Below are 25,934 nucleotides of genomic sequence, written 5' to 3' on the forward strand. Positions count from 1 at the left end.
ACAAGGAAGGGACAGCACCAGGACTGGAGGCTCTCACCAAGGACAGACCTCCTCTGGCCAGCCAGGCTGGATCTTCCCAAGGAAGAACCGGACAGAGTGCTAGAGAGGGTCAAGGGTCCCACCAGGGAGGCTGCAAGAGACAGCTCTGAGCACCACCAGACAACCTCTGGATCTGGCACCAGAAGGGGCCACGAAGACCGTCATGATGGCGCTGGACGCTCAGGATCCAGACAAGGCCAGAGAGGCTCCCACACTGATAGTGATTCCTCCCATGGTCAGGTAGGCCACAGGGCCCCATCAAGCAGGCAACCAACTGGACATGAACAGTCTACAGACAGGTCCAGGCAGTCCGGCTCCCGTCAGAGAAGCGAGTCCTCCCAAAGACATGCTGACTCTGCCAGGGGCACCACAAGAACAGGTTCCCGAGGAAGACAGCAGTCCCCAGCTGGCCACCAGTCACCAGATGGACCCAGGCATTCCACATCAAGGAGGGAGAGACAACAGAGAGACAGCACCAGCCAGGCCAGTGACAGCGAAAGCCATTCTGAAGGCTCAGAAGGACAGGCAGTAGGAGCTCGTGGTCGTTCCGGGGCCAGCCATACGCAAGAGCAGACATCCTCCCGAGGCCACAAAAGCTCTGGACCCTATCAGTTGTACTACTACTCTGAGGAAGAACACAGGCCACTCCGAGTCCGGCCACACACAGCAGCGCTCCAGTGGCCGAGCTGCCCAGGGCTCCCACCAAGAACAAGGAAGGGACAGCACCAGGACTGGAGGCTCTCACCAAGGACAGACCTCCTCTGGCCAGAAGGCTGGATCTTCCCAAGGAAGAACCAGGACAGAGTGCTAGAGAGGGTCAAGGGTCCCACCAGGAGGCTGCAAGAGACAGCTCTGAGCATCACCAGACAACCTCTGGATCTGGCACCAGAAGGGGCCACGAAGACCGTCATGATGGCGCTGGACGCTCAGGATCCAGACAAGGCCAGAGAGGCTCCCACACTGATAGTGATTCCTCCCATGGTCAGGTAGGCCATAGAGCCCCATCAAGCAGGCAACCAACTGGACATGAACAGTCTACAGACAGGTCCAGGCAGTCCGGCTCCCGTCAGAGAAGCGAGTCCTCCCAAAGACATGCTGACTCTGCCAGGGGCACCACAAGAACAGGTTCCCGAGGAAGACAGCAGTCCCCAACTGGCCACCAGTCACCAGATGGACCCAGGCATTCCACATCAAGGAGGGAGAGACAACAGAGGGACAGCACCAGCCAGGCCAGTGACAGCGAAAGCCATTCTGAAGGCTCAGAAGGACAGGCAGTAGGAGCTCGTGGTCGTTCCGGGGCCAGCCATAGGCAAGCAGCAGACATCCTCCCGAGGCCACAAAGGCTCTGGACCCTATCAGTTGTACTACTACTCTGAGGAAGAACACAGGCCACTCCGAGTCCGGCCACACACAGCAGCGCTCCAGTGGCCGAGCTGCCCAGGGCTCTCATCAAGAACAAGGAAGGGACAGCACCAGGACTGGAGGCTCTCACCAAGGACAGACCTCCTCTGGCCAGAAGGCTGGATCTTCCCAAGGAAGAACCGGACAGAGTGCTAGAGAGGGTCAGGGGTCCCACCAGGAGGCTGCAAGAGACAGCTCTGAGCATCACCAGACAACCTCTGGATCTGGCACCAGAAGGGGCCACGAAGACCGTCATGATGGCGCTGGACGCTCAGGATCCAGACAAGGCCAGAGAGGCTCCCACACTGATAGTGATTCCTCCCATGGTCAGGTAGGCCACAGGGCCCCATCAAGCAGGCAACCAACTGGACATGAACAGTCTACAGACAGGTCCAGGCAGTCCGGCTCCCGTCAGAGAAGTGAGTCCTCCCAAAGACATGCTGACTCTGCCAGGGGCACCACAAGAACAGGTTCCCGAGGAAGACAGCAGTCCCCAAGCTGGCCACCAGTCACCAGATGGACCCAGGCATTCCACATCAAGGAGGGAGAGACAACAGAGGGACAGCACCAGCCAGGCCAGTGACAGCGAAAGCCATTCTGAAGGCTCAGAAGGACAGGCAGTAGGAGCTCGTGGTCGTTCCTGGGGCCAGCCATACGCAACAGCAGACATCCTCCCGAGGCCACAAAAGGCTCTGGACCCTATCAGTTGTACTACTACTCTGAGGAAGAACACGGCCACTCCGAGTCCGGCCACACACAGCAGCGCTCCAGTGGCCGAGCTGCCCAGGGCTCCCATCAAGAACAAGGAAGGGACAGCACCAGGACTGGAGGCTCTCACCAAGGACAGACCTCCTCTGGCCACCAGGCTGGATCTTCCCAAGGAAGAACCGGACAGAGTGCTAGAGAGGGTCAGGGGTCCCACCAGGGAGGCTGCAAGAGACAGCTCTGAGCACCACCAGACAACCTCTGGATCTGGCACCAGAAGGGGCCACGAAGACCGTCATGATGGCGCTGGACGCTCAGGATCCAGACAAGGCCAGAGAGGCTCCCACACTGATAGTGATTCCTCCCATGGTCAGGTAGGCCACAGGGCCCCATCAAGCAGGCAACCAACTGGACATGAACAGTCTACAGACAGGTCCAGGCAGTCCGGCTCCCGTCAGAGAAGCGAGTCCTCCCAAAGACATGCTGACTCTGCCAGGGGCACCACAAGAACAGGTTCCCGAGGAAGACAGCAGTCCCCAGCTGGCCACCAGTCACCAGATGGACCCAGGCATTCCACATCAAGGAGGGAGAGACAACAGAGGGACAGCACCAGCCAGGCCAGTGACAGCGAAAGCCATTCTGAAGGCTCAGAAGGACAGGCAGTAGGAGCTCGTGGTCGTTCCGGGGCCAGCCATACGCAAGAGCAGACATCCTCCCGAGGCCACAAAAGCTCTGGACCCTATCAGTTGTACTACTACTCTGAGGAAGAACACGGCCACTCCGAGTCCGGCCACACACAGCAGCGCTCCAGTGGCCGAGCTGCCCAGGGCTCCCACCAAGAACAAGGAAGGGACAGCACCAGGACTGGAGGCTCTCACCAAGGACAGACCTCCTCTGGCCAGCAGGCTGGATCTTCCCAAGGAAGAACCAGACAGAGTGCTAGAGAGGGTCAAGGGTCCCACCAGGAGGCTGCAAGAGACAGCTCTGAGCATCACCAGACAACCTCTGGATCTGGCACCAGAAGGGGCCACGAAGACCGTCATGATGGCGCTGGACGCTCAGGATCCAGACAAGGCCAGAGAGGCTCCCACACTGATAGTGATTCCTCCCATGGTCAGGTAGGCCACAGAGCCCCATCAAGCAGGCAACCAACTGGACATGAACAGTCTACAGACAGGTCCAGGCAGTCCGGCTCCCGTCAGAGAAGCGAGTCCTCCCAAAGACATGCTGACTCTGCCAGGGGCACCACAAGAACAGGTTCCCGAGGAAGACAGCAGTCCCCAACTGGCCACCAGTCACCAGATGGACCCAGGCATTCCACATCAAGGAGGGAGAGACAACAGAGGGACAGCACCAGCCAGGCCAGTGACAGCGAAAGCCATTCTGAAGGCTCAGAAGGACAGGCAGTAGGAGCTCGTGGTCGTTCCGGGGCCAGCCATAGGCAACAGCAGACATCCTCCCGAGGCCACAAAGGCTCTGGACCCTATCAGTTGTACTACTACTCTGAGGAAGAACACGGCCACTCCGAGTCCGGCCACACACAGCAGCGCTCCAGTGGCCGAGCTGCCCAGGGCTCTCATCAAGAACAAGGAAGGGACAGCACCAGGACTGGAGGCTCTCACCAAGGACAGACCTCCTCTGGCCAGAAGGCTGGATCTTCCCAAGGAAGAACCGGACAGAGTGCTAGAGAGGGTCAGGGGTCCCACCGGGAGGCTGCAAGAGACAGCTCTGAGCACCACCAGACAACCTCTGGATCTGGCACCAGAAGGGGCCACGAAGACCGTCATGATGGCGCTGGACGCTCAGGATCCAGACAAGGCCAGAGAGGCTCCCACACTGATAGTGATTCCTCCCATGGTCAGGTAGGCCACAGGGCCCCATCAAGCAGGCAACCAACTGGACATGAACAGTCTACAGACAGGTCCAGGCAGTCCGGCTCCCGTCAGAGAAGTGAGTCCTCCCAAAGACATGCTGACTCTGCCAGGGGCACCACAAGAACAGGTTCCCGAGGAAGACAGCAGTCCCCAGCTGGCCACCATTCACCAGGATGGACCCAGGCATTCCACATCAAGGAGGGAGAGACAACAGAGGGACAGCACCAGCCAGGCCAGTGACAGCGAAAGCCATTCTGAAGGCTCAGAAGGACAGGCAGTAGGAGCTCGTGGTCGTTCCGGGGCCAGCCATACGCAAGAGCAGACATCCTCCCGAGGCCACAAAAGCTCTGGACCCTATCAGTTGTACTACTACTCTGAGGAAGAACACGGCCACTCCGAGTCCGGCCACACACAGCAGCGCTCCAGTGGCCGAGCTGCCCAGGGCTCCCACCAAGAACAAGGAAGGGACAGCACCAGGACTGGAGGCTCTCACCAAGGACAGACCTCCTCTGGCCAGAAGGCTGGATCTTCCCAAGGAAGAACCAGACAGAGTGCTAGAGAGGGTCAAGGGTCCCACCAGGAGGCTGCAAGAGACAGCTCTGAGCATCACCAGACAACCTCTGGATCTGGCACCAGAAGGGGCCACGAAGACCGTCATGATGGCGCTGGACGCTCAGGATCCAGACAAGGCCAGAGAGGCTCCCACACTGATAGTGATTCCTCCCATGGTCAGGTAGGCCACAGAGCCCCATCAAGCAGGCAACCAACTGGACATGAACAGTCTACAGACAGGTCCAGGCAGTCCGGCTCCCGTCAGAGAAGCGAGTCCTCCCAAAGACATGCTGACTCTGCCAGGGGCACCACAAGAACAGGTTCCCGAGGAAGACAGCAGTCCCCAACTGGCCACCAGTCACCAGATGGACCCAGGCATTCCACATCAAGGAGGGAGAGACAACAGAGGGACAGCACCAGCCAGGCCAGTGAAAGCGAAAGCCATTCTGAAGGCTCAGAAGGACAGGCAGTAGGAGCTCGTGGTCGTTCCTGGGGCCAGCCATAGGCAAGCAGCAGACATCCTCCCGAGGCCACAAAAGGCTCTGGACCCTATCAGTTGTACTACTACTCTGAGGAAGAACACGGCCACTCCGAGTCCGGCCACACACAGCAGCGCTCCAGTGGCCGAGCTGCCCAGGGCTCCCATCAAGAACAAGGAAGGGACAGCACCAGGACTGGAGGCTCTCACCAAGGACAGACCTCCTCTGGCCAGAAGGCTGGATCTTCCCAAGGAAGAACCGGACAGAGTGCTAGAGAGGGTCAGGGGTCCCACCGGGAGGCTGCAAGAGACAGCTCTGAGCACCACCAGACAACCTCTGGATCTGGCACCAGAAGGGGCCACGAAGACCGTCATGATGGCGCTGGACGCTCAGGATCCAGACAAGGCCAGAGAGGCTCCCACACTGATAGTGATTCCTCCCATGGTCAGGTAGGCCACAGGGCCCCATCAAGCAGGCAACCAACTGGACATGAACAGTCTACAGACAGGTCCAGGCAGTCCGGCTCCCGTCAGAGAAGCGAGTCCTCCCAAAGACATGCTGACTCTGCCAGGGGCACCACAAGAACAGGTTCCCGAGGAAGACAGCAGTCCCCAGCTGGCCACCAGTCACCAGATGGACCCAGGCATTCCACATCAAGGAGGGAGAGACAACAGAGGGACAGCACCAGCCAGGCCAGTGACAGCGAAAGCCATTCTGAAGGCTCAGAAGGACAGGCAGTAGGAGCTCGTGGTCGTTCCGGGGCCAGCCATACGCAAGAGCAGACATCCTCCCGAGGCCACAAAAGCTCTGGACCCTATCAGTTGTACTACTACTCTGAGGAAGAACACGGCCACTCCGAGTCCGGCCACACACAGCAGCGCTCCAGTGGCCGAGCTGCCCAGGGCTCCCACCAAGAACAAGGAAGGGACAGCACCAGGACTGGAGGCTCTCACCAAGGACAGACCTCCTCTGGCCACCAGGCTGGATCTTCCCAAGGAAGAACCAGACAGAGTGCTAGAGAGGGTCAAGGGTCCCACCAGGAGGCTGCAAGAGACAGCTCTGAGCATCACCAGACAACCTCTGGATCTGGCACCAGAAGGGGCCACGAAGACCGTCATGATGGCGCTGGACGCTCAGGATCCAGACAAGGCCAGAGAGGCTCCCACACTGATAGTGATTCCTCCCATGGTCAGGTAGGCCACAGAGCCCCATCAAGCAGGCAACCAACTGGACATGAACAGTCTACAGACAGGTCCAGGCAGTCCGGCTCCCGTCAGAGAAGCGAGTCCTCCCAAAGACATGCTGACTCTGCCAGGGGCACCACAAGAACAGGTTCCCGAGGAAGACAGCAGTCCCCAACTGGCCACCAGTCACAAGATGGACCCAGGCATTCCACATCAAGGAGGGAGAGACAACAGAGGGACAGCACCAGCCAGGCCAGTGACAGCGAAAGCCATTCTGAAGGCTCAGAAGGACAGGCAGTAGGAGCTCGTGGTCGTTCCGGGGCCAGCCATAGGCAACAGCAGACATCCTCCCGAGGCCACAAAAGCTCTGGACCCTATCAGTTGTACTACTACTCTGAGGAAGAACACGGCCACTCCGAGTCCGGCCACACACAGCAGCGCTCCAGTGGCCGAGCTGCCCAGGGCTCCCATCAAGAACAAGGAAGGGACAGCACCAGGACTGGAGGCTCTCACCAAGGACAGACCTCCTCTGGCCACCAGGCTGGATCTTCCCAAGGAAGAACCGGACAGAGTGCTAGAGAGGGTCAGGGGTCCCACCGGGAGGCTGCAAGAGACAGCTCTGAGCACCACCAGACAACCTCTGGATCTGGCACCAGAAGGGGCCACGAAGACCGTCATGATGGCGCTGGACGCTCAGGATCCAGACAAGGCCAGAGAGGCTCCCACACTGATAGTGATTCCTCCCATGGTCAGGTAGGCCACAGGGCCCCATCAAGCAGGCAACCAACTGGACATGAACAGTCTACAGACAGGTCCAGGCAGTCCGGCTCCCGTCAGAGAAGCGAGTCCTCCCAAAGACATGCTGACTCTGCCAGGGGCACCACAAGAACAGGTTCCCGAGGAAGACAGCAGTCCCCAGCTGGCCACCAGTCACCAGATGGACCCAGGCATTCCACATCAAGGAGGGAGAGACAACAGAGGGACAGCACCAGCCAGGCCAGTGACAGCGAAAGCCATTCTGAAGGCTCAGAAGGACAGGCAGTAGGAGCTCGTGGTAATTCCGGGGCCAGCCATAGGCAACAACAGACATCCTCTCAAGGCCACAAAGGCTCTGGACCCTATCAGTTGTACTACTACTCTGAGGAAGAACACGGCCACTCCGAGTCCGGCCACACACAGCAGCGCTCCAGTGGCCGAGCTGCCCAGGGCTCCCATCAAGAACAAGGAAGGGACAGCACCAGGACTGGAGGCTCTCACCAAGGACAGACCTCCTCTGGCCACCAGGCTGGATCTTCCCAAGGAAGAACCGGACAGAGTGCTAGAGAGGGTCAGGGGTCCCACCGGGAGGCTGCAAGAGACAGCTCTGAGCACCACCAGACAACCTCTGGATCTGGCACCAGAAGGGGCCACGAAGACCGTCATGATGGCGCTGGACGCTCAGGATCCAGACAAGGCCAGAGAGGCTCCCACACTGATAGTGATTCCTCCCATGGTCAGGTAGGCCACAGGGCCCCATCAAGCAGGCAACCAACTGGACATGAACAGTCTACAGACAGGTCCAGGCAGTCCGGCTCCCGTCAGAGAAGCGAGTCCTCCCAAAGACATGCTGACTCTGCCAGGGGCACCACAAGAACAGGTTCCCGAGGAAGACAGCAGTCCCCAGCTGGCCACCAGTCACCAGATGGACCCAGGCATTCCACATCAAGGAGGGAGAGACAACAGAGAGACAGCACCAGCCAGGCCAGTGACAGCGAAAGCCATTCTGAAGGCTCAGAAGGACAGGCAGTAGGAGCTCGTGGTCGTTCCGGGGCCAGCCATACGCAAGAGCAGACATCCTCCCGAGGCCACAAAAGCTCTGGACCCTATCAGTTGTACTACTACTCTGAGGAAGAACACGGCCACTCCGAGTCCGGCCACACACAGCAGCGCTCCAGTGGCCGAGCTGCCCAGGGCTCCCACCAAGAACAAGGAAGGGACAGCACCAGGACTGGAGGCTCTCACCAAGGACAGACCTCCTCTGGCCAGAAGGCTGGATCTTCCCAAGGAAGAACCAGACAGAGTGCTAGAGAGGGTCAAGGGTCCCACCAGGAGGCTGCAAGAGACAGCTCTGAGCATCACCAGACAACCTCTGGATCTGGCACCAGAAGGGGCCACGAAGACCGTCATGATGGCGCTGGACGCTCAGGATCCAGACAAGGCCAGAGAGGCTCCCACACTGATAGTGATTCCTCCCATGGTCAGGTAGGCCATAGAGCCCCATCAAGCAGGCAACCAACTGGACATGAACAGTCTACAGACAGGTCCAGGCAGTCCGGCTCCCGTCAGAGAAGCGAGTCCTCCCAAAGACATGCTGACTCTGCCAGGGGCACCACAAGAACAGGTTCCCGAGGAAGACAGCAGTCCCCAACTGGCCACCAGTCACAAGATGGACCCAGGCATTCCACATCAAGGAGGGAGAGACAACAGAGGGACAGCACCAGCCAGGCCAGTGACAGCGAAAGCCATTCTGAAGGCTCAGAAGGACAGGCAGTAGGAGCTCGTGGTAATTCCGGGGCCAGCCATAGGCAACAACAGACATCCTCTCAAGGCCACAAAGGCTCTGGACCCTATCAGTTGTACTACTACTCTGAGGAAGAACACGGCCACTCCGAGTCCGGCCACACACAGCAGCGCTCCAGTGGCCGAGCTGCCCAGGGCTCCCATCAAGAACAAGGAAGGGACAGCACCAGGACTGGAGGCTCTCACCAAGGACAGACCTCCTCTGGCCACCAGGCTGGATCTTCCCAAGGAAGAACCGGACAGAGTGCTAGAGAGGGTCAGGGGTCCCACCGGGAGGCTGCAAGAGACAGCTCTGAGCACCACCAGACAACCTCTGGATCTGGCACCAGAAGGGGCCACGAAGACCGTCATGATGGCGCTGGACGCTCAGGATCCAGACAAGGCCAGAGAGGCTCCCACACTGATAGTGATTCCTCCCATGGTCAGGTAGGCCACAGGGCCCCATCAAGCAGGCAACCAACTGGACATGAACAGTCTACAGACAGGTCCAGGCAGTCCGGCTCCCGTCAGAGAAGCGAGTCCTCCCAAAGACATGCTGACTCTGCCAGGGGCACCACAAGAACAGGTTCCCGAGGAAGACAGCAGTCCCCAGCTGGCCACCAGTCACCAGATGGACCCAGGCATTCCACATCAAGGAGGGAGAGACAACAGAGGGACAGCACCAGCCAGGCCAGTGACAGCGAAAGCCATTCTGAAGGCTCAGAAGGACAGGCAGTAGGAGCTCGTGGTCGTTCCGGGGCCAGCCATACGCAAGAGCAGACATCCTCCCGAGGCCACAAAAGCTCTGGACCCTATCAGTTGTACTACTACTCTGAGGAAGAACACGGCCACTCCGAGTCCGGCCACACACAGCAGCGCTCCAGTGGCCGAGCTGCCCAGGGCTCCCACCAAGAACAAGGAAGGGACAGCACCAGGACTGGAGGCTCTCACCAAGGACAGACCTCCTCTGGCCAGAAGGCTGGATCTTCCCAAGGAAGAACCAGACAGAGTGCTAGAGAGGGGTCAAGGGTCCCACCAGGAGGCTGCAAGAGACAGCTCTGAGCATCACCAGACAACCTCTGGATCTGGCACCAGAAGGGGCCACGAAGACCGTCATGATGGCGCTGGACGCTCAGGATCCAGACAAGGCCAGAGAGGCTCCCACACTGATAGTGATTCCTCCCATGGTCAGGTAGGCCATAGAGCCCCATCAAGCAGGCAACCAACTGGACATGAACAGTCTACAGACAGGTCCAGGCAGTCCGGCTCCCGTCAGAGAAGCGAGTCCTCCCAAAGACATGCTGACTCTGCCAGGGGCACCACAAGAACAGGTTCCCGAGGAAGACAGCAGTCCCCAAGCTGGCCACCAGTCACCAGATGGACCCAGGCATTCCACATCAAGGAGGGAGAGACAACAGAGGGACAGCACCAGCCAGGCCAGTGACAGCGAAAGCCATTCTGAAGGCTCAGAAGGACAGGCAGTAGGAGCTCGTGGTCGTTCCGGGGCCAGCCATAGGCAAGAGCAGACATCCTCCCGAGGCCACAAAAGGCTCTGGACCCTATCAGTTGTACTACTACTCTGAGGAAGAACACAGCCACTCCGAGTCCGGCCACACACAGCAGCGCTCCAGTGGCCGAGCTGCCCAGGGCTCTCATCAAGAACAAGGAAGGGACAGCACCAGGACTGGAGGCTCTCACCAAGGACAGACCTCCTCTGGCCAGAAGGCTGGATCTTCCCAAGGAAGAACCGGACAGAGTGCTAGAGAGGGTCAGGGGTCCCACCGGGAGGCTGCAAGAGACAGCTCTGAGCACCACCAGACAACCTCTGGATCTGGCACCAGAAGGGGCCACGAAGACCGTCATGATGGCGCTGGACGCTCAGGATCCAGACAAGGCCAGAGAGGCTCCCACACTGATAGTGATTCCTCCCATGGTCAGGTAGGCCATAGAGGCCCCATCAAGCAGGCAACCAACTGGACATGAACAGTCTACAGACAGGTCCAGGCAGTCCGGCTCCCGTCAGAGAAGCGAGTCCTCCCAAAGACATGCTGACTCTGCCAGGGGCACCACAAGAACAGGTTCCCGAGGAAGACAGCAGTCCCCAGCTGGCCACCAGTCACCAGATGGACCCAGGCATTCCACATCAAGGAGGGAGAGACAACAGAGGGACAGCACCAGCCAGGCCAGTGACAGCGAAAGCCATTCTGAAGGCTCAGAAGGACAGGCAGTAGGAGCTCGTGGTCGTTCCGGGGCCAGCCATAGGCAAGAGCAGACATCCTCCCGAGGCCACAAAGCTCTGGACCCTATCAGTTGTACTACTACTCTGAGGAAGAACACAGGCCACTCCGAGTCCGGCCACACACAGCAGCGCTCCAGTGGCCGAGCTGCCCAGGGCTCTCCATCAAGAACAAGGAAGGGACAGCACCAGGACTGGAGGCTCTCACCAAGGACAGACCTCCTCTGGCCAGAAGGCTGGATCTTCCCAAGGAAGAACCAGGACAGAGTGCTAGAGAGGGTCAGGGGTCCCACCGGAGGCTGCAAGAGACAGCTCTGAGCATCACCAGACAACCTCTGGATCTGGCACCAGAAGGGGCCACGAAGACCGTCATGATGGCGCTGGACGCTCAGGATCCAGACAAGGCCAGAGAGGCTCCCACACTGATAGTGATTCCTCCCATGGTCAGGTAGGCCACAGGGCCCCATCAAGCAGGCAACCAACTGGACATGAACAGTCTACAGACAGGTCCAGGCAGTCCGGCTCCCGTCAGAGAAGTGAGTCCTCCCAAAGACATGCTGACTCTGCCAGGGGCACCACAAGAACAGGTTCCCGAGGAAGACAGCAGTCCCCAAGCTGGCCACCAGTCACCAGATGGACCCAGGCATTCCACATCAAGGAGGGAGAGACAACAGAGGGACAGCACCAGCCAGGCCAGTGACAGCGAAAGCCATTCTGAAGGCTCAGAAGGACAGGCAGTAGGAGCTCGTGGTCGTTCCTGGGGCCAGCCATACGGCAAGAGCAGACATCCTCCCGAGGCCACAAAGGCTCTGGACCCTATCAGTTGTACTACTACTCTGAGGAAGAACACGGCCACTACCGAGTCCGGCCACACACAGCAGCGCTCCAGTGGCCGAGCTGCCCAGGGCTCCCATCAAGAACAAGGAAGGGACAGCACCAGGACTGGAGGCTCTCACCAAGGACAGACCTCCTCTGGCCAGAAGGCTGGATCTTCCCAAGGAAGAACCAGACAGAGTGCTAGAGAGGGTCAAGGGGTCCCACCAGGAGGCTGCAAGAGACAGCTCTGAGCATCACCAGACAACCTCTGGATCTGGCACCAGAAGGGGCCACGAAGACCGTCATGATGGCGCTGGACGCTCAGGATCCAGACAAGGCCAGAGAGGCTCCCACACTGATAGTGATTCCTCCCATGGTCAGGTAGGCCACAGGGCCCCATCAAGCAGGCAACCAACTGGACATGAACAGTCTACAGACAGGTCCAGGCAGTCCGGCTCCCGTCAGAGAAGCGAGTCCTCCCAAAGACATGCTGACTCTGCCAGGGGCACCACAAGAACAGGTTCCCGAGGAAGACAGCAGTCCCCAGCTGGCCACCAGTCACCAGATGGACCCAGGCATTCCACATCAAGGAGGGAGAGACAACAGAGAGACAGCACCAGCCAGGCCAGTGACAGCGAAAGCCATTCTGAAGGCTCAGAAGGACAGGCAGTAGGAGCTCGTGGTCGTTCCGGGGCCAGCCATACGCAAGAGCAGACATCCTCCCGAGGCCACAAAAGCTCTGGACCCTATCAGTTGTACTACTACTCTGAGGAAGAACACGGCCACTCCGAGTCCGGCCACACACAGCAGCGCTCCAGTGGCCGAGCTGCCCAGGGCTCCCACCAAGAACAAGGAAGGGACAGCACCAGGACTGGAGGCTCTCACCAAGGACAGACCTCCTCTGGCCAGCAGGCTGGATCTTCCCAAGGAAGAACCAGACAGAGTGCTAGAGAGGGTCAAGGGTCCCACCAGGAGGCTGCAAGAGACAGCTCTGAGCATCACCAGACAACCTCTGGATCTGGCACCAGAAGGGGCCACGAAGACCGTCATGATGGCGCTGGACGCTCAGGATCCAGACAAGGCCAGAGAGGCTCCCACACTGATAGTGATTCCTCCCATGGTCAGGTAGGCCATAGAGCCCCATCAAGCAGGCAACCAACTGGACATGAACAGTCTACAGACAGGTCCAGGCAGTCCGGCTCCCGTCAGAGAAGCGAGTCCTCCCAAAGACATGCTGACTCTGCCAGGGGCACCACAAGAACAGGTTCCCGAGGAAGACAGCAGTCCCCAACTGGCCACCAGTCACCAGATGGACCCAGGCATTCCACATCAAGGAGGGAGAGACAACAGAGGGACAGCACCAGCCAGGCCAGTGACAGCGAAAGCCATTCTGAAGGCTCAGAAGGACAGGCAGTAGGAGCTCGTGGTCGTTCCGGGGCCAGCCATAGGCAACAGCAGACATCCTCCCGAGGCCACAAAGGCTCTGGACCCTATCAGTTGTACTACTACTCTGAGGAAGAACACAGCCACTCCGAGTCCGGCCACACACAGCAGCGCTCCAGTGGCCGAGCTGCCCAGGGCTCTCATCAAGAACAAGGAAGGGACAGCACCAGGACTGGAGGCTCTCACCAAGGACAGACCTCCTCTGGCCAGAAGGCTGGATCTTCCCAAGGAAGAACCGGACAGAGTGCTAGAGAGGGTCAGGGGTCCCACCGGGAGGCTGCAAGAGACAGCTCTGAGCATCACCAGACAACCTCTGGATCTGGCACCAGAAGGGGCCACGAAGACCGTCATGATGGCGCTGGACGCTCAGGATCCAGACAAGGCCAGAGAGGCTCCCACACTGATAGTGATTCCTCCCATGGTCAGGTAGGCCACAGGGCCCCATCAAGCAGGCAACCAACTGGACATGAACAGTCTACAGACAGGTCCAGGCAGTCCGGCTCCCGTCAGAGAAGTGAGTCCTCCCAAAGACATGCTGACTCTGCCAGGGGCACCACAAGAACAGGTTCCCGAGGAAGACAGCAGTCCCCAGCTGGCCACCAGTCACCAGATGGACCCAGGCATTCCACATCAAGGAGGGAGAGACAACAGAGGGACAGCACCAGCCAGGCCAGTGACAGCGAAAGCCATTCTGAAGGCTCAGAAGGACAGGCAGTAGGAGCTCGTGGTCGTTCCGGGGCCAGCCATACGCAAGAGCAGACATCCTCCCGAGGCCACAAAAGCTCTGGACCCTATCAGTTGTACTACTACTCTGAGGAAGAACACGGCCACACCGAGTCCGGCCACACACAGCAGCGCTCCAGTGGCCGAGCTGCCCAGGGCTCCCACCAAGAACAAGGAAGGGACAGCACCAGGACTGGAGGCTCTCACCAAGGACAGACCTCCTCTGGCCAGAAGGCTGGATCTTCCCAAGGAAGAACCAGACAGAGTGCTAGAGAGGGTCAAGGGTCCCACCAGGAGGCTGCAAGAGACAGCTCTGAGCATCACCAGACAACCTCTGGATCTGGCACCAGAAGGGGCCACGAAGACCGTCATGATGGCGCTGGACGCTCAGGATCCAGACAAGGCCAGAGAGGCTCCCACACTGATAGTGATTCCTCCCATGGTCAGGTAGGCCACAGAGGCCCCATCAAGCAGGCAACCAACTGGACATGAACAGTCTACAGACAGGTCCAGGCAGTCCGGCTCCCGTCAGAGAAGCGAGTCCTCCCAAAGACATGCTGACTCTGCCAGGGGCACCACAAGAACAGGTTCCCGAGGAAGACAGCAGTCCCCAACTGGCCACCAGTCACCAGATGGACCCAGGCATTCCACATCAAGGAGGGAGAGACAACAGAGGGACAGCACCAGCCAGGCCAGTGAAAGCGAAAGCCATTCTGAAGGCTCAGAAGGACAGGCAGTAGGAGCTCGTGGTCGTTCTGGGGCCAGCCATAGGCAACAGCAGACATCCTCCCGAGGCCACAAAGGCTCTGGACCCTATCAGTTGTACTACTACTCTGAGGAAGAACACGGCCACTCCGAGTCCGGCCACACACAGCAGCGCTCCAGTGGCCGAGCTGCCCAGGGCTCCCATCAAGAACAAGGAAGGGACAGCACCAGGACTGGAGGCTCTCACCAAGGACAGACCTCCTCTGGCCAGAAGGCTGGATCTTCCCAAGGAAGAACCGGACAGAGTGCTAGAGAGGGTCAGGGGTCCCACCGGGAGGCTGCAAGAGACAGCTCTGAGCACCACCAGACAACCTCTGGATCTGGCACCAGAAGGGGCCACGAAGACCGTCATGATGGCGCTGGACGCTCAGGATCCAGACAAGGCCAGAGAGGCTCCCACACTGATAGTGATTCCTCCCATGGTCAGGTAGGCCACAGGGCCCCATCAAGCAGGCAACCAACTGGACATGAACAGTCTACAGACAGGTCCAGGCAGTCCGGCTCCCGTCAGAGAAGCGAGTCCTCCCAAAGACATGCTGACTCTGCCAGGGGCACCACAAGAACAGGTTCCCGAGGAAGACAGCAGTCCCCAGCTGGCCACCAGTCACCAGATGGACCCAGGCATTCCACATCAAGGAGGGAGAGACAACAGAGGGACAGCACCAGCCAGGCCAGTGACAGCGAAAGCCATTCTGAAGGCTCAGAAGGACAGGCAGTAGGAGCTCGTGGTCGTTCCGGGGCCAGCCATACGCAAGAGCAGACATCCTCCCGAGGCCACAAAAGCTCTGGACCCTATCAGTTGTACTACTACTCTGAGGAAGAACACGGCCACTCCGAGTCCGGCCACACACAGCAGCGCTCCAGTGGCCGAGCTGCCCAGGGCTCCCACCAAGAACAAGGAAGGGACAGCACCAGGACTGGAGGCTCTCACCAAGGACAGACCTCCTCTGGCCACCAGGCTGGATCTTCCCAAGGAAGAACCAGACAGAGTGCTAGAGAGGGTCAAGGGTCCCACCAGGAGGCTGCAAGAGACAGCTCTGAGCATCACCAGACAACCTCTGGATCTGGCACCAGAAGGGGCCACGAAGACCGTCATGATGGCGCTGGACGCTCAGGATCCAGACAAGGCCAGAGAGGCTCCCACACTGATAGTGATTCCTCCCATGGTCAGGTAGGCCACAGAGCCCCATCAAGCAGGCAACCAACTGGACATGAACAGTCTACAGACAGGTCCAGGCAGTCCGGCTCCCGTCAGAGAAGCGAGTCCTCCCAAAGACATGCTGACTCTGCCAGGGGCACCACAAGAACAGGTTCCCGAGGAAGACAGCAGTCCCCAACTGGCCACCAGTCACAAGATGGACCCAGGCATTCCACATCAAGGAGGGAGAGACAACAGAGGGACAGCACCAGCCAGGCCAGTGACAGCGAAAGCCATTCTGAAGGCTCAGAAGGACAGGCAGTAGGAGCTCGTGGTCGTTCCGGGGCCAGCCATAGGCAACAGCAGACATCCTCCCGAGGCCACAAAAGCTCTGGACCCTATCAGTTGTACTACTACTCTGAGGAAGAACACGGCCACTCCGAGTCCGGCCACACACAGCAGCGCTCCAGTGGCCGAGCTGCCCAGGGCTCCCATCAAGAACAAGGAAGGGACAGCACCAGGACTGGAGGCTCTCACCAAGGACAGACCTCCTCTGGCCACCAGGCTGGATCTTCCCAAGGAAGAACCGGACAGAGTGCTAGAGAGGGTCAGGGGTCCCACCGGGAGGCTGCAAGAGACAGCTCTGAGCACCACCAGACAACCTCTGGATCTGGCACCAGAAGGGGCCACGAAGACCGTCATGATGGCGCTGGACGCTCAGGATCCAGACAAGGCCAGAGAGGCTCCCACACTGATAGTGATTCCTCCCATGGTCAGGTAGGCCACAGGGCCCCATCAAGCAGGCAACCAACTGGACATGAACAGTCTACAGACAGGTCCAGGCAGTCCGGCTCCCGTCAGAGAAGCGAGTCCTCCCAAAGACATGCTGACTCTGCCAGGGGCACCACAAGAACAGGTTCCCGAGGAAGACAGCAGTCCCCAGCTGGCCACCAGTCACCAGATGGACCCAGGCATTCCACATCAAGGAGGGAGAGACAACAGAGGGACAGCACCAGCCAGGCCAGTGACAGCGAAAGCCATTCTGAAGGCTCAGAAGGACAGGCAGTAGGAGCTCGTGGTAATTCCGGGGCCAGCCATAGGCAACAACAGACATCCTCTCAAGGCCACAAAGGCTCTGGACCCTATCAGTTGTACTACTACTCTGAGGAAGAACACGGCCACTCCGAGTCCGGCCACACACAGCAGCGCTCCAGTGGCCGAGCTGCCCAGGGCTCCCATCAAGAACAAGGAAGGGACAGCACCAGGACTGGAGGCTCTCACCAAGGACAGACCTCCTCTGGCCACCAGGCTGGATCTTCCCAAGGAAGAACCGGACAGAGTGCTAGAGAGGGTCAGGGGTCCCACCGGGAGGCTGCAAGAGACAGCTCTGAGCACCACCAGACAACCTCTGGATCTGGCACCAGAAGGGGCCACGAAGACCGTCATGATGGCGCTGGACGCTCAGGATCCAGACAAGGCCAGAGAGGCTCCCACACTGATAGTGATTCCTCCCATGGTCAGGTAGGCCACAGGGCCCCATCAAGCAGGCAACCAACTGGACATGAACAGTCTACAGACAGGTCCAGGCAGTCCGGCTCCCGTCAGAGAAGCGAGTCCTCCCAAAGACATGCTGACTCTGCCAGGGGCACCACAAGAACAGGTTCCCGAGGAAGACAGCAGTCCCCAGCTGGCCACCAGTCACCAGATGGACCCAGGCATTCCACATCAAGGAGGGAGAGACAACAGAGAGACAGCACCAGCCAGGCCAGTGACAGCGAAAGCCATTCTGAAGGCTCAGAAGGACAGGCAGTAGGAGCTCGTGGTAGTTCCGGGGCCAGCCATACGCAACAAGCAGACATCCTCTCAGAGGCCACAAAGCTCTGGACCCTATCAGTTGTACTACTACTCTGAGGAAGAACACGGCCACTCCGAGTCCGGCCACACACAGCAGCGCTCCAGTGGCCGAGCTGCCCAGGGCTCCCACCAAGAACAAGGAAGGGACAGCACCAGGACTGGAGGCTCTCACCAAGGACAGACCTCCTCTGGCCACCAGGCTGGATCTTCCCAAGGAAGAACCGGACAGAGTGCTAGAGAGGGTCAGGGTCCCACCAGGAGGCTGCAAGAGACAGCTCTGAGCATCACCAGACAACCTCTGGATCTGGCACCAGAAGGGGCCACGAAGACCGTCATGATGGCGCTGGACGCTCAGGATCCAGACAAGGCCAGAGAGGCTCCCACACTGATAGTGATTCCTCCCATGGTCAGGTAGGCCATAGAGCCCCATCAAGCAGGCAACCAACTGGACATGAACAGTCTACAGACAGGTCCAGGCAGTCCGGCTCCCGTCAGAGAAGCGAGTCCTCCCAAAGACATGCTGACTCTGCCAGGGGCACCACAAGAACAGGTTCCCGAGGAAGACAGCAGTCCCCAACTGGCCACCAGTCACAAGATGGACCCAGGCATTCCACATCAAGGAGGGAGAGACAACAGAGGGACAGCACCAGCCAGGCCAGTGACAGCGAAAGCCATTCTGAAGGCTCAGAAGGACAGGCAGTAGGAGCTCGTGGCAATTCCGGGGCCAGCCATAGGCAACAACAGACATCCTCTCAAGGCCACAAAGGCTCTGGACCCTATCAGTTGTACTACTACTCTGAGGAAGAACACGGCCACTCCGAGTCCGGCCACACACAGCAGCGCTCCAGTGGCCGAGCTGCCCAGGGCTCCCATCAAGAACAAGGAAGGGACAGCACCAGGACTGGAGGCTCTCACCAAGGACAGACCTCCTCTGGCCACCAGGCTGGATCTTCCCAAGGAAGAACCGGACAGAGTGCTAGAGAGGGTCAGGGGTCCCACCGGGAGGCTGCAAGAGACAGCTCTGAGCACCACCAGACAACCTCTGGATCTGGCACCAGAAGGGGCCACGAAGACCGTCATGATGGCGCTGGACGCTCAGGATCCAGACAAGGCCAGAGAGGCTCCCACACTGATAGTGATTCCTCCCATGGTCAGGTAGGCCACAGGGCCCCATCAAGCAGGCAACCAACTGGACATGAACAGTCTACAGACAGGTCCAGGCAGTCCGGCTCCCGTCAGAGAAGCGAGTCCTCCCAAAGACATGCTGACTCTGCCAGGGGCACCACAAGAACAGGTTCCCGAGGAAGACAGCAGTCCCCAGCTGGCCACCAGTCACCAGATGGACCCAGGCATTCCACATCAAGGAGGGAGAGACAACAGAGAGACAGCACCAGCCAGGCCAGTGACAGCGAAAGCCATTCTGAAGGCTCAGAAGGACAGGCAGTAGGAGCTCGTGGTCGTTCCGGGGCCAGCCATACGCAAGAGCAGACATCCTCCCGAGGCCACAAAAGCTCTGGACCCTATCAGTTGTACTACTACTCTGAGGAAGAACACGGCCACTCCGAGTCCGGCCACACACAGCAGCGCTCCAGTGGCCGAGCTGCCCAGGGCTCCCACCAAGAACAAGGAAGGGACAGCACCAGGACTGGAGGCTCTCACCAAGGACAGACCTCCTCTGGCCAGAAGGCTGGATCTTCCCAAGGAAGAACCAGACAGAGTGCTAGAGAGGGTCAAGGGTCCCACCAGGAGGCTGCAAGAGACAGCTCTGAGCATCACCAGACAACCTCTGGATCTGGCACCAGAAGGGGCCACGAAGACCGTCATGATGGCGCTGGACGCTCAGGATCCAGACAAGGCCAGAGAGGCTCCCACACTGATAGTGATTCCTCCCATGGTCAGGTAGGCCATAGAGCCCCATCAAGCAGGCAACCAACTGGACATGAACAGTCTACAGACAGGTCCAGGCAGTCCGGCTCCCGTCAGAGAAGCGAGTCCTCCCAAAGACATGCTGACTCTGCCAGGGGCACCACAAGAACAGGTTCCCGAGGAAGACAGCAGTCCCCAACTGGCCACCAGTCACCAGATGGACCCAGGCATTCCACATCAAGGAGGGAGAGACAACAGAGGGACAGCACCAGCCAGGCCAGTGACAGCGAAAGCCATTCTGAAGGCTCAGAAGGACAGGCAGTAGGAGCTCGTGGTCGTTCCGGGGCCAGCCATAGGCAACAGCAGACATCCTCCCGAGGCCACAAAGGCTCTGGACCCTATCAGTTGTACTACTACTCTGAGGAAGAACACAGCCACTCCGAGTCCGGCCACACACAGCAGCGCTCCAGTGGCCGAGCTGCCCAGGGCTCTCATCAAGAACAAGGAAGGGACAGCACCAGGACTGGAGGCTCTCACCAAGGACAGACCTCCTCTGGCCAGAAGGCTGGATCTTCCCAAGGAAGAACCGGACAGAGTGCTAGAGAGGGTCAGGGGTCCCACCGGGAGGCTGCAAGAGACAGCTCTGAGCACCACCAGACAACCTCTGGATCTGGCACCAGAAGGGGCCACGAAGACCGTCATGATGGCGCTGGACGCTCAGGATCCAGACAAGGCCAGAGAGGCTCCCACACTGATAGTGATTCCTCCCATGGTCAGGTAGGCCACAGGGCCCCATCAAGCAGGCAACCAACTGGACATGAACAGTCTACAGACAGGTCCAGGCAGTCCGGCTCCCGTCAGAGAAGCGAGTCCTCCCAAAGACATGCTGACTCTGCCAGGGGCACCACAAGAACAGGTTCCCGAGGAAGACAGCAGTCCCCAGCTGGCCACCAGTCACCAGATGGACCCAGGCATTCCACATCAAGGAGGGAGAGACAACAGAGGGACAGCACCAGCCAGGCCAGTGACAGCGAAAGCCATTCTGAAGGCTCAGAAGGACAGGCAGTAGGAGCTCGTGGTCGTTCCGGGGCCAGCCATACGCAAGAGCAGACATCCTCCCGAGGCCACAAAAGCTCTGGACCCTATCAGTTGTACTACTACTCTGAGGAAGAACACGGCCACACCGAGTCCGGCCACACACAGCAGCGCTCCAGTGGCCGAGCTGCCCAGGGCTCCCACCAAGAACAAGGAAGGGACAGCACCAGGACTGGAGGCTCTCACCAAGGACAGACCTCCTCTGGCCAGAAGGCTGGATCTTCCCAAGGAAGAACCAGACAGAGTGCTAGAGAGGGTCAAGGGTCCCACCAGGAGGCTGCAAGAGACAGCTCTGAGCATCACCAGACAACCTCTGGATCTGGCACCAGAAGGGGCCACGAAGACCGTCATGATGGCGCTGGACGCTCAGGATCCAGACAAGGCCAGAGAGGCTCCCACACTGATAGTGATTCCTCCCATGGTCAGGTAGGCCACAGAGCCCCATCAAGCAGGCAACCAACTGGACATGAACAGTCTACAGACAGGTCCAGGCAGTCCGGCTCCCGTCAGAGAAGCGAGTCCTCCCAAAGACATGCTGACTCTGCCAGGGGCACCACAAGAACAGGTTCCCGAGGAAGACAGCAGTCCCCAACTGGCCACCAGTCACCAGATGGACCCAGGCATTCCACATCAAGGAGGGAGAGACAACAGAGGGACAGCACCAGCCAGGCCAGTGAAAGCGAAAGCCATTCTGAAGGCTCAGAAGGACAGGCAGTAGGAGCTCGTGGTCGTTCTGGGGCCAGCCATAGGCAACAGCAGACATCCTCCCGAGGCCACAAAGGCTCTGGACCCTATCAGTTGTACTACTACTCTGAGGAAGAACACGGCCACTCCGAGTCCGGCCACACACAGCAGCGCTCCAGTGGCCGAGCTGCCCAGGGCTCCCATCAAGAACAAGGAAGGGACAGCACCAGGACTGGAGGCTCTCACCAAGGACAGACCTCCTCTGGCCAGCCAGGCTGGATCTTCCCAAGGAAGAACCGGACAGAGTGCTAGAGAGGGTCAGGGGTCCCACCGGGAGGCTGCAAGAGACAGCTCTGAGCACCACCAGACAACCTCTGGATCTGGCACCAGAAGGGGCCACGAAGACCGTCATGATGGCGCTGGACGCTCAGGATCCAGACAAGGCCAGAGAGGCTCCCACACTGATAGTGATTCCTCCCATGGTCAGGTAGGCCACAGGGCCCCATCAAGCAGGCAACCAACTGGACATGAACAGTCTACAGACAGGTCCAGGCAGTCCGGCTCCCGTCAGAGAAGCGAGTCCTCCCAAAGACATGCTGACTCTGCCAGGGGCACCACAAGAACAGGTTCCCGAGGAAGACAGCAGTCCCCAGCTGGCCACCAGTCACCAGATGGACCCAGGCATTCCACATCAAGGAGGGAGAGACAACAGAGGGACAGCACCAGCCAGGCCAGTGACAGCGAAAGCCATTCTGAAGGCTCAGAAGGACAGGCAGTAGGAGCTCGTGGTCGTTCCGGGGCCAGCCATACGCAAGAGCAGACATCCTCCCGAGGCCACAAAAGCTCTGGACCCTATCAGTTGTACTACTACTCTGAGGAAGAACACGGCCACTCCGAGTCCGGCCACACACAGCAGCGCTCCAGTGGCCGAGCTGCCCAGGGCTCCCACCAAGAACAAGGAAGGGACAGCACCAGGACTGGAGGCTCTCACCAAGGACAGACCTCCTCTGGCCACCAGGCTGGATCTTCCCAAGGAAGAACCAGACAGAGTGCTAGAGAGGGTCAAGGGTCCCACCAGGAGGCTGCAAGAGACAGCTCTGAGCATCACCAGACAACCTCTGGATCTGGCACCAGAAGGGGCCACGAAGACCGTCATGATGGCGCTGGACGCTCAGGATCCAGACAAGGCCAGAGAGGCTCCCACACTGATAGTGATTCCTCCCATGGTCAGGTAGGCCACAGAGCCCCATCAAGCAGGCAACCAACTGGACATGAACAGTCTACAGACAGGTCCAGGCAGTCCGGCTCCCGTCAGAGAAGCGAGTCCTCCCAAAGACATGCTGACTCTGCCAGGGGCACCACAAGAACAGGTTCCCGAGGAAGACAGCAGTCCCCAACTGGCCACCAGTCACAAGATGGACCCAGGCATTCCACATCAAGGAGGGAGAGACAACAGAGGGACAGCACCAGCCAGGCCAGTGACAGCGAAAGCCATTCTGAAGGCTCAGAAGGACAGGCAGTAGGAGCTCGTGGTCGTTCCGGGGCCAGCCATAGGCAACAGCAGACATCCTCCCGAGGCCACAAAGGCTCTGGACCCTATCAGTTGTACTACTACTCTGAGGAAGAACACGGCCACTCCGAGTCCGGCCACACACAGCAGCGCTCCAGTGGCCGAGCTGCCCAGGGCTCTCATCAAGAACAAGGAAGGGACAGCACCAGGACTGGAGGCTCTCACCAAGGACAGACCTCCTCTGGCCAGAAGGCTGGATCTTCCCAAGGAAGAACCGGACAGAGTGCTAGAGAGGGTCAGGGTTTCCACCGGGAGGCTGCAAGAGACAGCTCTGAGCACCACCAGACAACCTCTGGATCTGGCACCAGAAGGGGCCACGAAGACCGTCATGATGGCGCTGGACGCTCAGGATCCAGACAAGGCCAGAGAGGCTCCCACACTGATAGTGATTCCTCCCATGGTCAGGTAGGCCACAGGGCCCCATCAAGCAGGCAACCAACTGGACATGAACAGTCTACAGACAGGTCCAGGCAGTCCGGCTCCCGTCAGAGAAGCGAGTCCTCCCAAAGACATGCTGACTCTGCCAGGGGCACCACAAGAACAGGTTCCCGAGGAAGACAGCAGTCCCCAGCTGGCCACCATTCACCGGATGGACCCAGGCATTCCACATCAAGGAGGGAGAGACAACAGAGGGACAGCACCAGCCAGGCCAGTGACAGCGAAAGCCATTCTGAAGGCTCAGAAGGACAGGCAGTAGGAGCTCGTGGTCGTTCCGGGGCCAGCCATACGCAAGAGCAGACATCCTCCCGAGGCCACAAAAGCTCTGGACCCTATCAGTTGTACTACTACTCTGAGGAAGAACACGGCCACTCCGAGTCCGGCCACACACAGCAGCGCTCCAGTGGCCGAGCTGCCCAGGGCTCCCACCAAGAACAAGGAAGGGACAGCACCAGGACTGGAGGCTCTCACCAAGGACAGACCTCCTCTGGCCACCAGGCTGGATCTTCCCAAGGAAGAACCAGACAGAGTGCTAGAGAGGGTCAAGGGTCCCACCAGGAGGCTGCAAGAGACAGCTCTGAGCATCACCAGACAACCTCTGGATCTGGCACCAGAAGGGGCCACGAAGACCGTCATGATGGCGCTGGACGCTCAGGATCCAGACAAGGCCAGAGAGGCTCCCACACTGATAGTGATTCCTCCCATGGTCAGGTAGGCCACAGGGCCCCATCAAGCAGGCAACCAACTGGACATGAACAGTCTACAGACAGGTCCAGGCAGTCCGGCTCCCGTCAGAGAAGCGAGTCCTCCCAAAGACATGCTGACTCTGCCAGGGGCACCACAAGAACAGGTTCCCGAGGAAGACAGCAGTCCCCAGCTGGCCACCAGTCACCAGATGGACCCAGGCATTCCACATCAAGGAGGGAGAGACAACAGAGGGACAGCACCAGCCAGGCCAGTGACAGCGAAAGCCATTCTGAAGGCTCAGAAGGACAGGCAGTAGGAGCTCGTGGTCGTTCCGGGGCCAGCCATACGCAAGAGCAGACATCCTCCCGAGGCCACAAAAGCTCTGGACCCTATCAGTTGTACTACTACTCTGAGGAAGAACACGGCCACTCCGAGTCCGGCCACACACAGCAGCGCTCCAGTGGCCGAGCTGCCCAGGGCTCCCACCAAGAACAAGGAAGGGACAGCACCAGGACTGGAGGCTCTCACCAAGGACAGACCTCCTCTGGCCAGAAGGCTGGATCTTCCCAAGGAAGAACCGGTCAGAGTGCTAGAGAGGGTCAGGGTTCCCACCGGGAGGCTGCAAGAGACAGCTCTGAGCACCACCAGACAACCTCTGGATCTGGCACCAGAAGGGGCCACGAAGACCGTCATGATGGCGCTGGACGCTCAGGATCCAGACAAGGCCAGAGAGGCTCCCACACTGATAGTGATTCCTCCCATGGTCAGGTAGGCCACAGGGCCCCATCAAGCAGGCAACCAACTGGACATGAACAGTCTACAGACAGGTCCAGGCAGTCCGGCTCCCGTCAGAGAAGCGAGTCCTCCCAAAGACATGCTGACTCTGCCAGGGGCACCACAAGAACAGGTTCCCGAGGAAGACAGCAGTCCCCAGCTGGCCACCAGTCACCAGATGGACCCAGGCATTCCACATCAAGGAGGGAGAGACAACAGAGGGACAGCACCAGCCAAGCCAGTGCCAGCGAAGGCCGTTCAGAAGTCACAGTTGGGCCTAGGCATCCTTCTGTGAAGCAGGGGAGTACCAGATCTAATTCAGGCTATCGTAGGGTATCCTTAGACCACGCCCCAGATGGAGACAATCCAGGTCATTCCACAAAACACCTTGAATTTAATTATTCACAGAGATATTATTACTACCACTAAAGATCCAATGCCGTGGAATCAATGGAACAAAGTATAACATCTCATTTTTGAATAGCTGTCTTTTGTGTAGTTTTGGGTTAGTTCTCTCCTTTTTTCTTTTTGCTTTTTCATTTTCTTTTTCTTTTCTTTTTTCTTTTTTTGTTGGCTGGTTTGTTGGTTGGTTTGGTTTGGTTTGGTTTGGTTATAGGGTTTTTGGTTTATGCATTTAGACTTTTTTATCAGTACTTTTTTCTTTTCATTTTTGGAGTAATTTGAAAAGTAGTTCAGGTTTTATTATTTAGAAAATTCATGGTATGGAAAATTTAATTTTAGTAGTATGAATATTTGTTGTGAGATTAAGTTTATTTACCTAAATTGTTTTATTTTATGTACTTTAAATCTGGATATTAATTTTTACTCATAACTTGCAAAATATAACAAAACCTGAGAGCAGTCTATTTGAGGCCCTAATTCTCTGCCTGCAATCAGAATTTAAAATATCTACCCATTTGGATTTATCCTGTCTTAAGCAATTGTTTAAATAACATTGGACAAATTGACTCAACACAGTAACCTGTATGATAAATGAAAAATAAATAATTGGCCATCTAATATAGTTTGCCTCTTTAATTCTTTCTTTTCATAAATTCAAAGACTTTTCTGTG

The 25,934-nt window shown here is 58.4% G+C and overlaps 1 protein-coding gene across 1 annotated transcript in view; it reads left to right on the forward strand.

Moving 5' to 3' along the window:
• The window catches only part of LOC119801176, a 74,688-nt gene extending 49,532 nt beyond the window's left edge, over window positions 1-25,156 (forward strand). The window contains 41 exon segments of the mRNA XM_042054125.1: window positions 82-567; window positions 674-835; window positions 837-1,286; window positions 1,428-1,771; window positions 1,856-2,060; window positions 2,147-2,353; window positions 2,355-2,771; window positions 2,892-3,524; window positions 3,610-4,007; window positions 4,092-5,004; window positions 5,128-5,760; window positions 6,047-6,243; window positions 6,366-7,207; window positions 7,259-7,992; window positions 8,126-8,475; window positions 8,598-9,480; window positions 9,566-9,964; window positions 10,020-10,253; window positions 10,339-10,724; window positions 10,726-11,287; window positions 11,461-12,036; window positions 12,038-12,457; window positions 12,578-13,201; window positions 13,322-13,954; window positions 14,088-14,437; window positions 14,523-14,632; window positions 14,756-15,182; window positions 15,714-15,926; window positions 16,458-16,670; window positions 17,202-17,414; window positions 18,006-18,158; window positions 18,690-18,902; window positions 19,275-19,646; window positions 20,019-20,390; window positions 20,781-21,129; window positions 21,683-21,879; window positions 22,411-22,623; window positions 22,996-23,367; window positions 23,899-24,111; window positions 24,484-24,855; window positions 24,940-25,156. Of these exon segments, the coding sequence (XP_041910059.1) occupies window positions 82-567; window positions 674-835; window positions 837-1,286; window positions 1,428-1,771; window positions 1,856-2,060; window positions 2,147-2,353; window positions 2,355-2,771; window positions 2,892-3,524; window positions 3,610-4,007; window positions 4,092-5,004; window positions 5,128-5,760; window positions 6,047-6,243; window positions 6,366-7,207; window positions 7,259-7,992; window positions 8,126-8,475; window positions 8,598-9,480; window positions 9,566-9,964; window positions 10,020-10,253; window positions 10,339-10,724; window positions 10,726-11,287; window positions 11,461-12,036; window positions 12,038-12,457; window positions 12,578-13,201; window positions 13,322-13,954; window positions 14,088-14,437; window positions 14,523-14,632; window positions 14,756-15,182; window positions 15,714-15,926; window positions 16,458-16,670; window positions 17,202-17,414; window positions 18,006-18,158; window positions 18,690-18,902; window positions 19,275-19,646; window positions 20,019-20,390; window positions 20,781-21,129; window positions 21,683-21,879; window positions 22,411-22,623; window positions 22,996-23,367; window positions 23,899-24,111; window positions 24,484-24,855; window positions 24,940-25,156 (16,257 nt within the window).
• The last annotated feature ends 778 nt before the right edge of the window (window positions 25,157-25,934 follow it).

The sequence above is a fragment of the Arvicola amphibius genome, chromosome 14 (genome assembly GCF_903992535.2).
Source record: "Arvicola amphibius chromosome 14, mArvAmp1.2, whole genome shotgun sequence".
NCBI classification, from domain to species: domain Eukaryota; kingdom Metazoa; phylum Chordata; class Mammalia; order Rodentia; family Cricetidae; genus Arvicola; species Arvicola amphibius.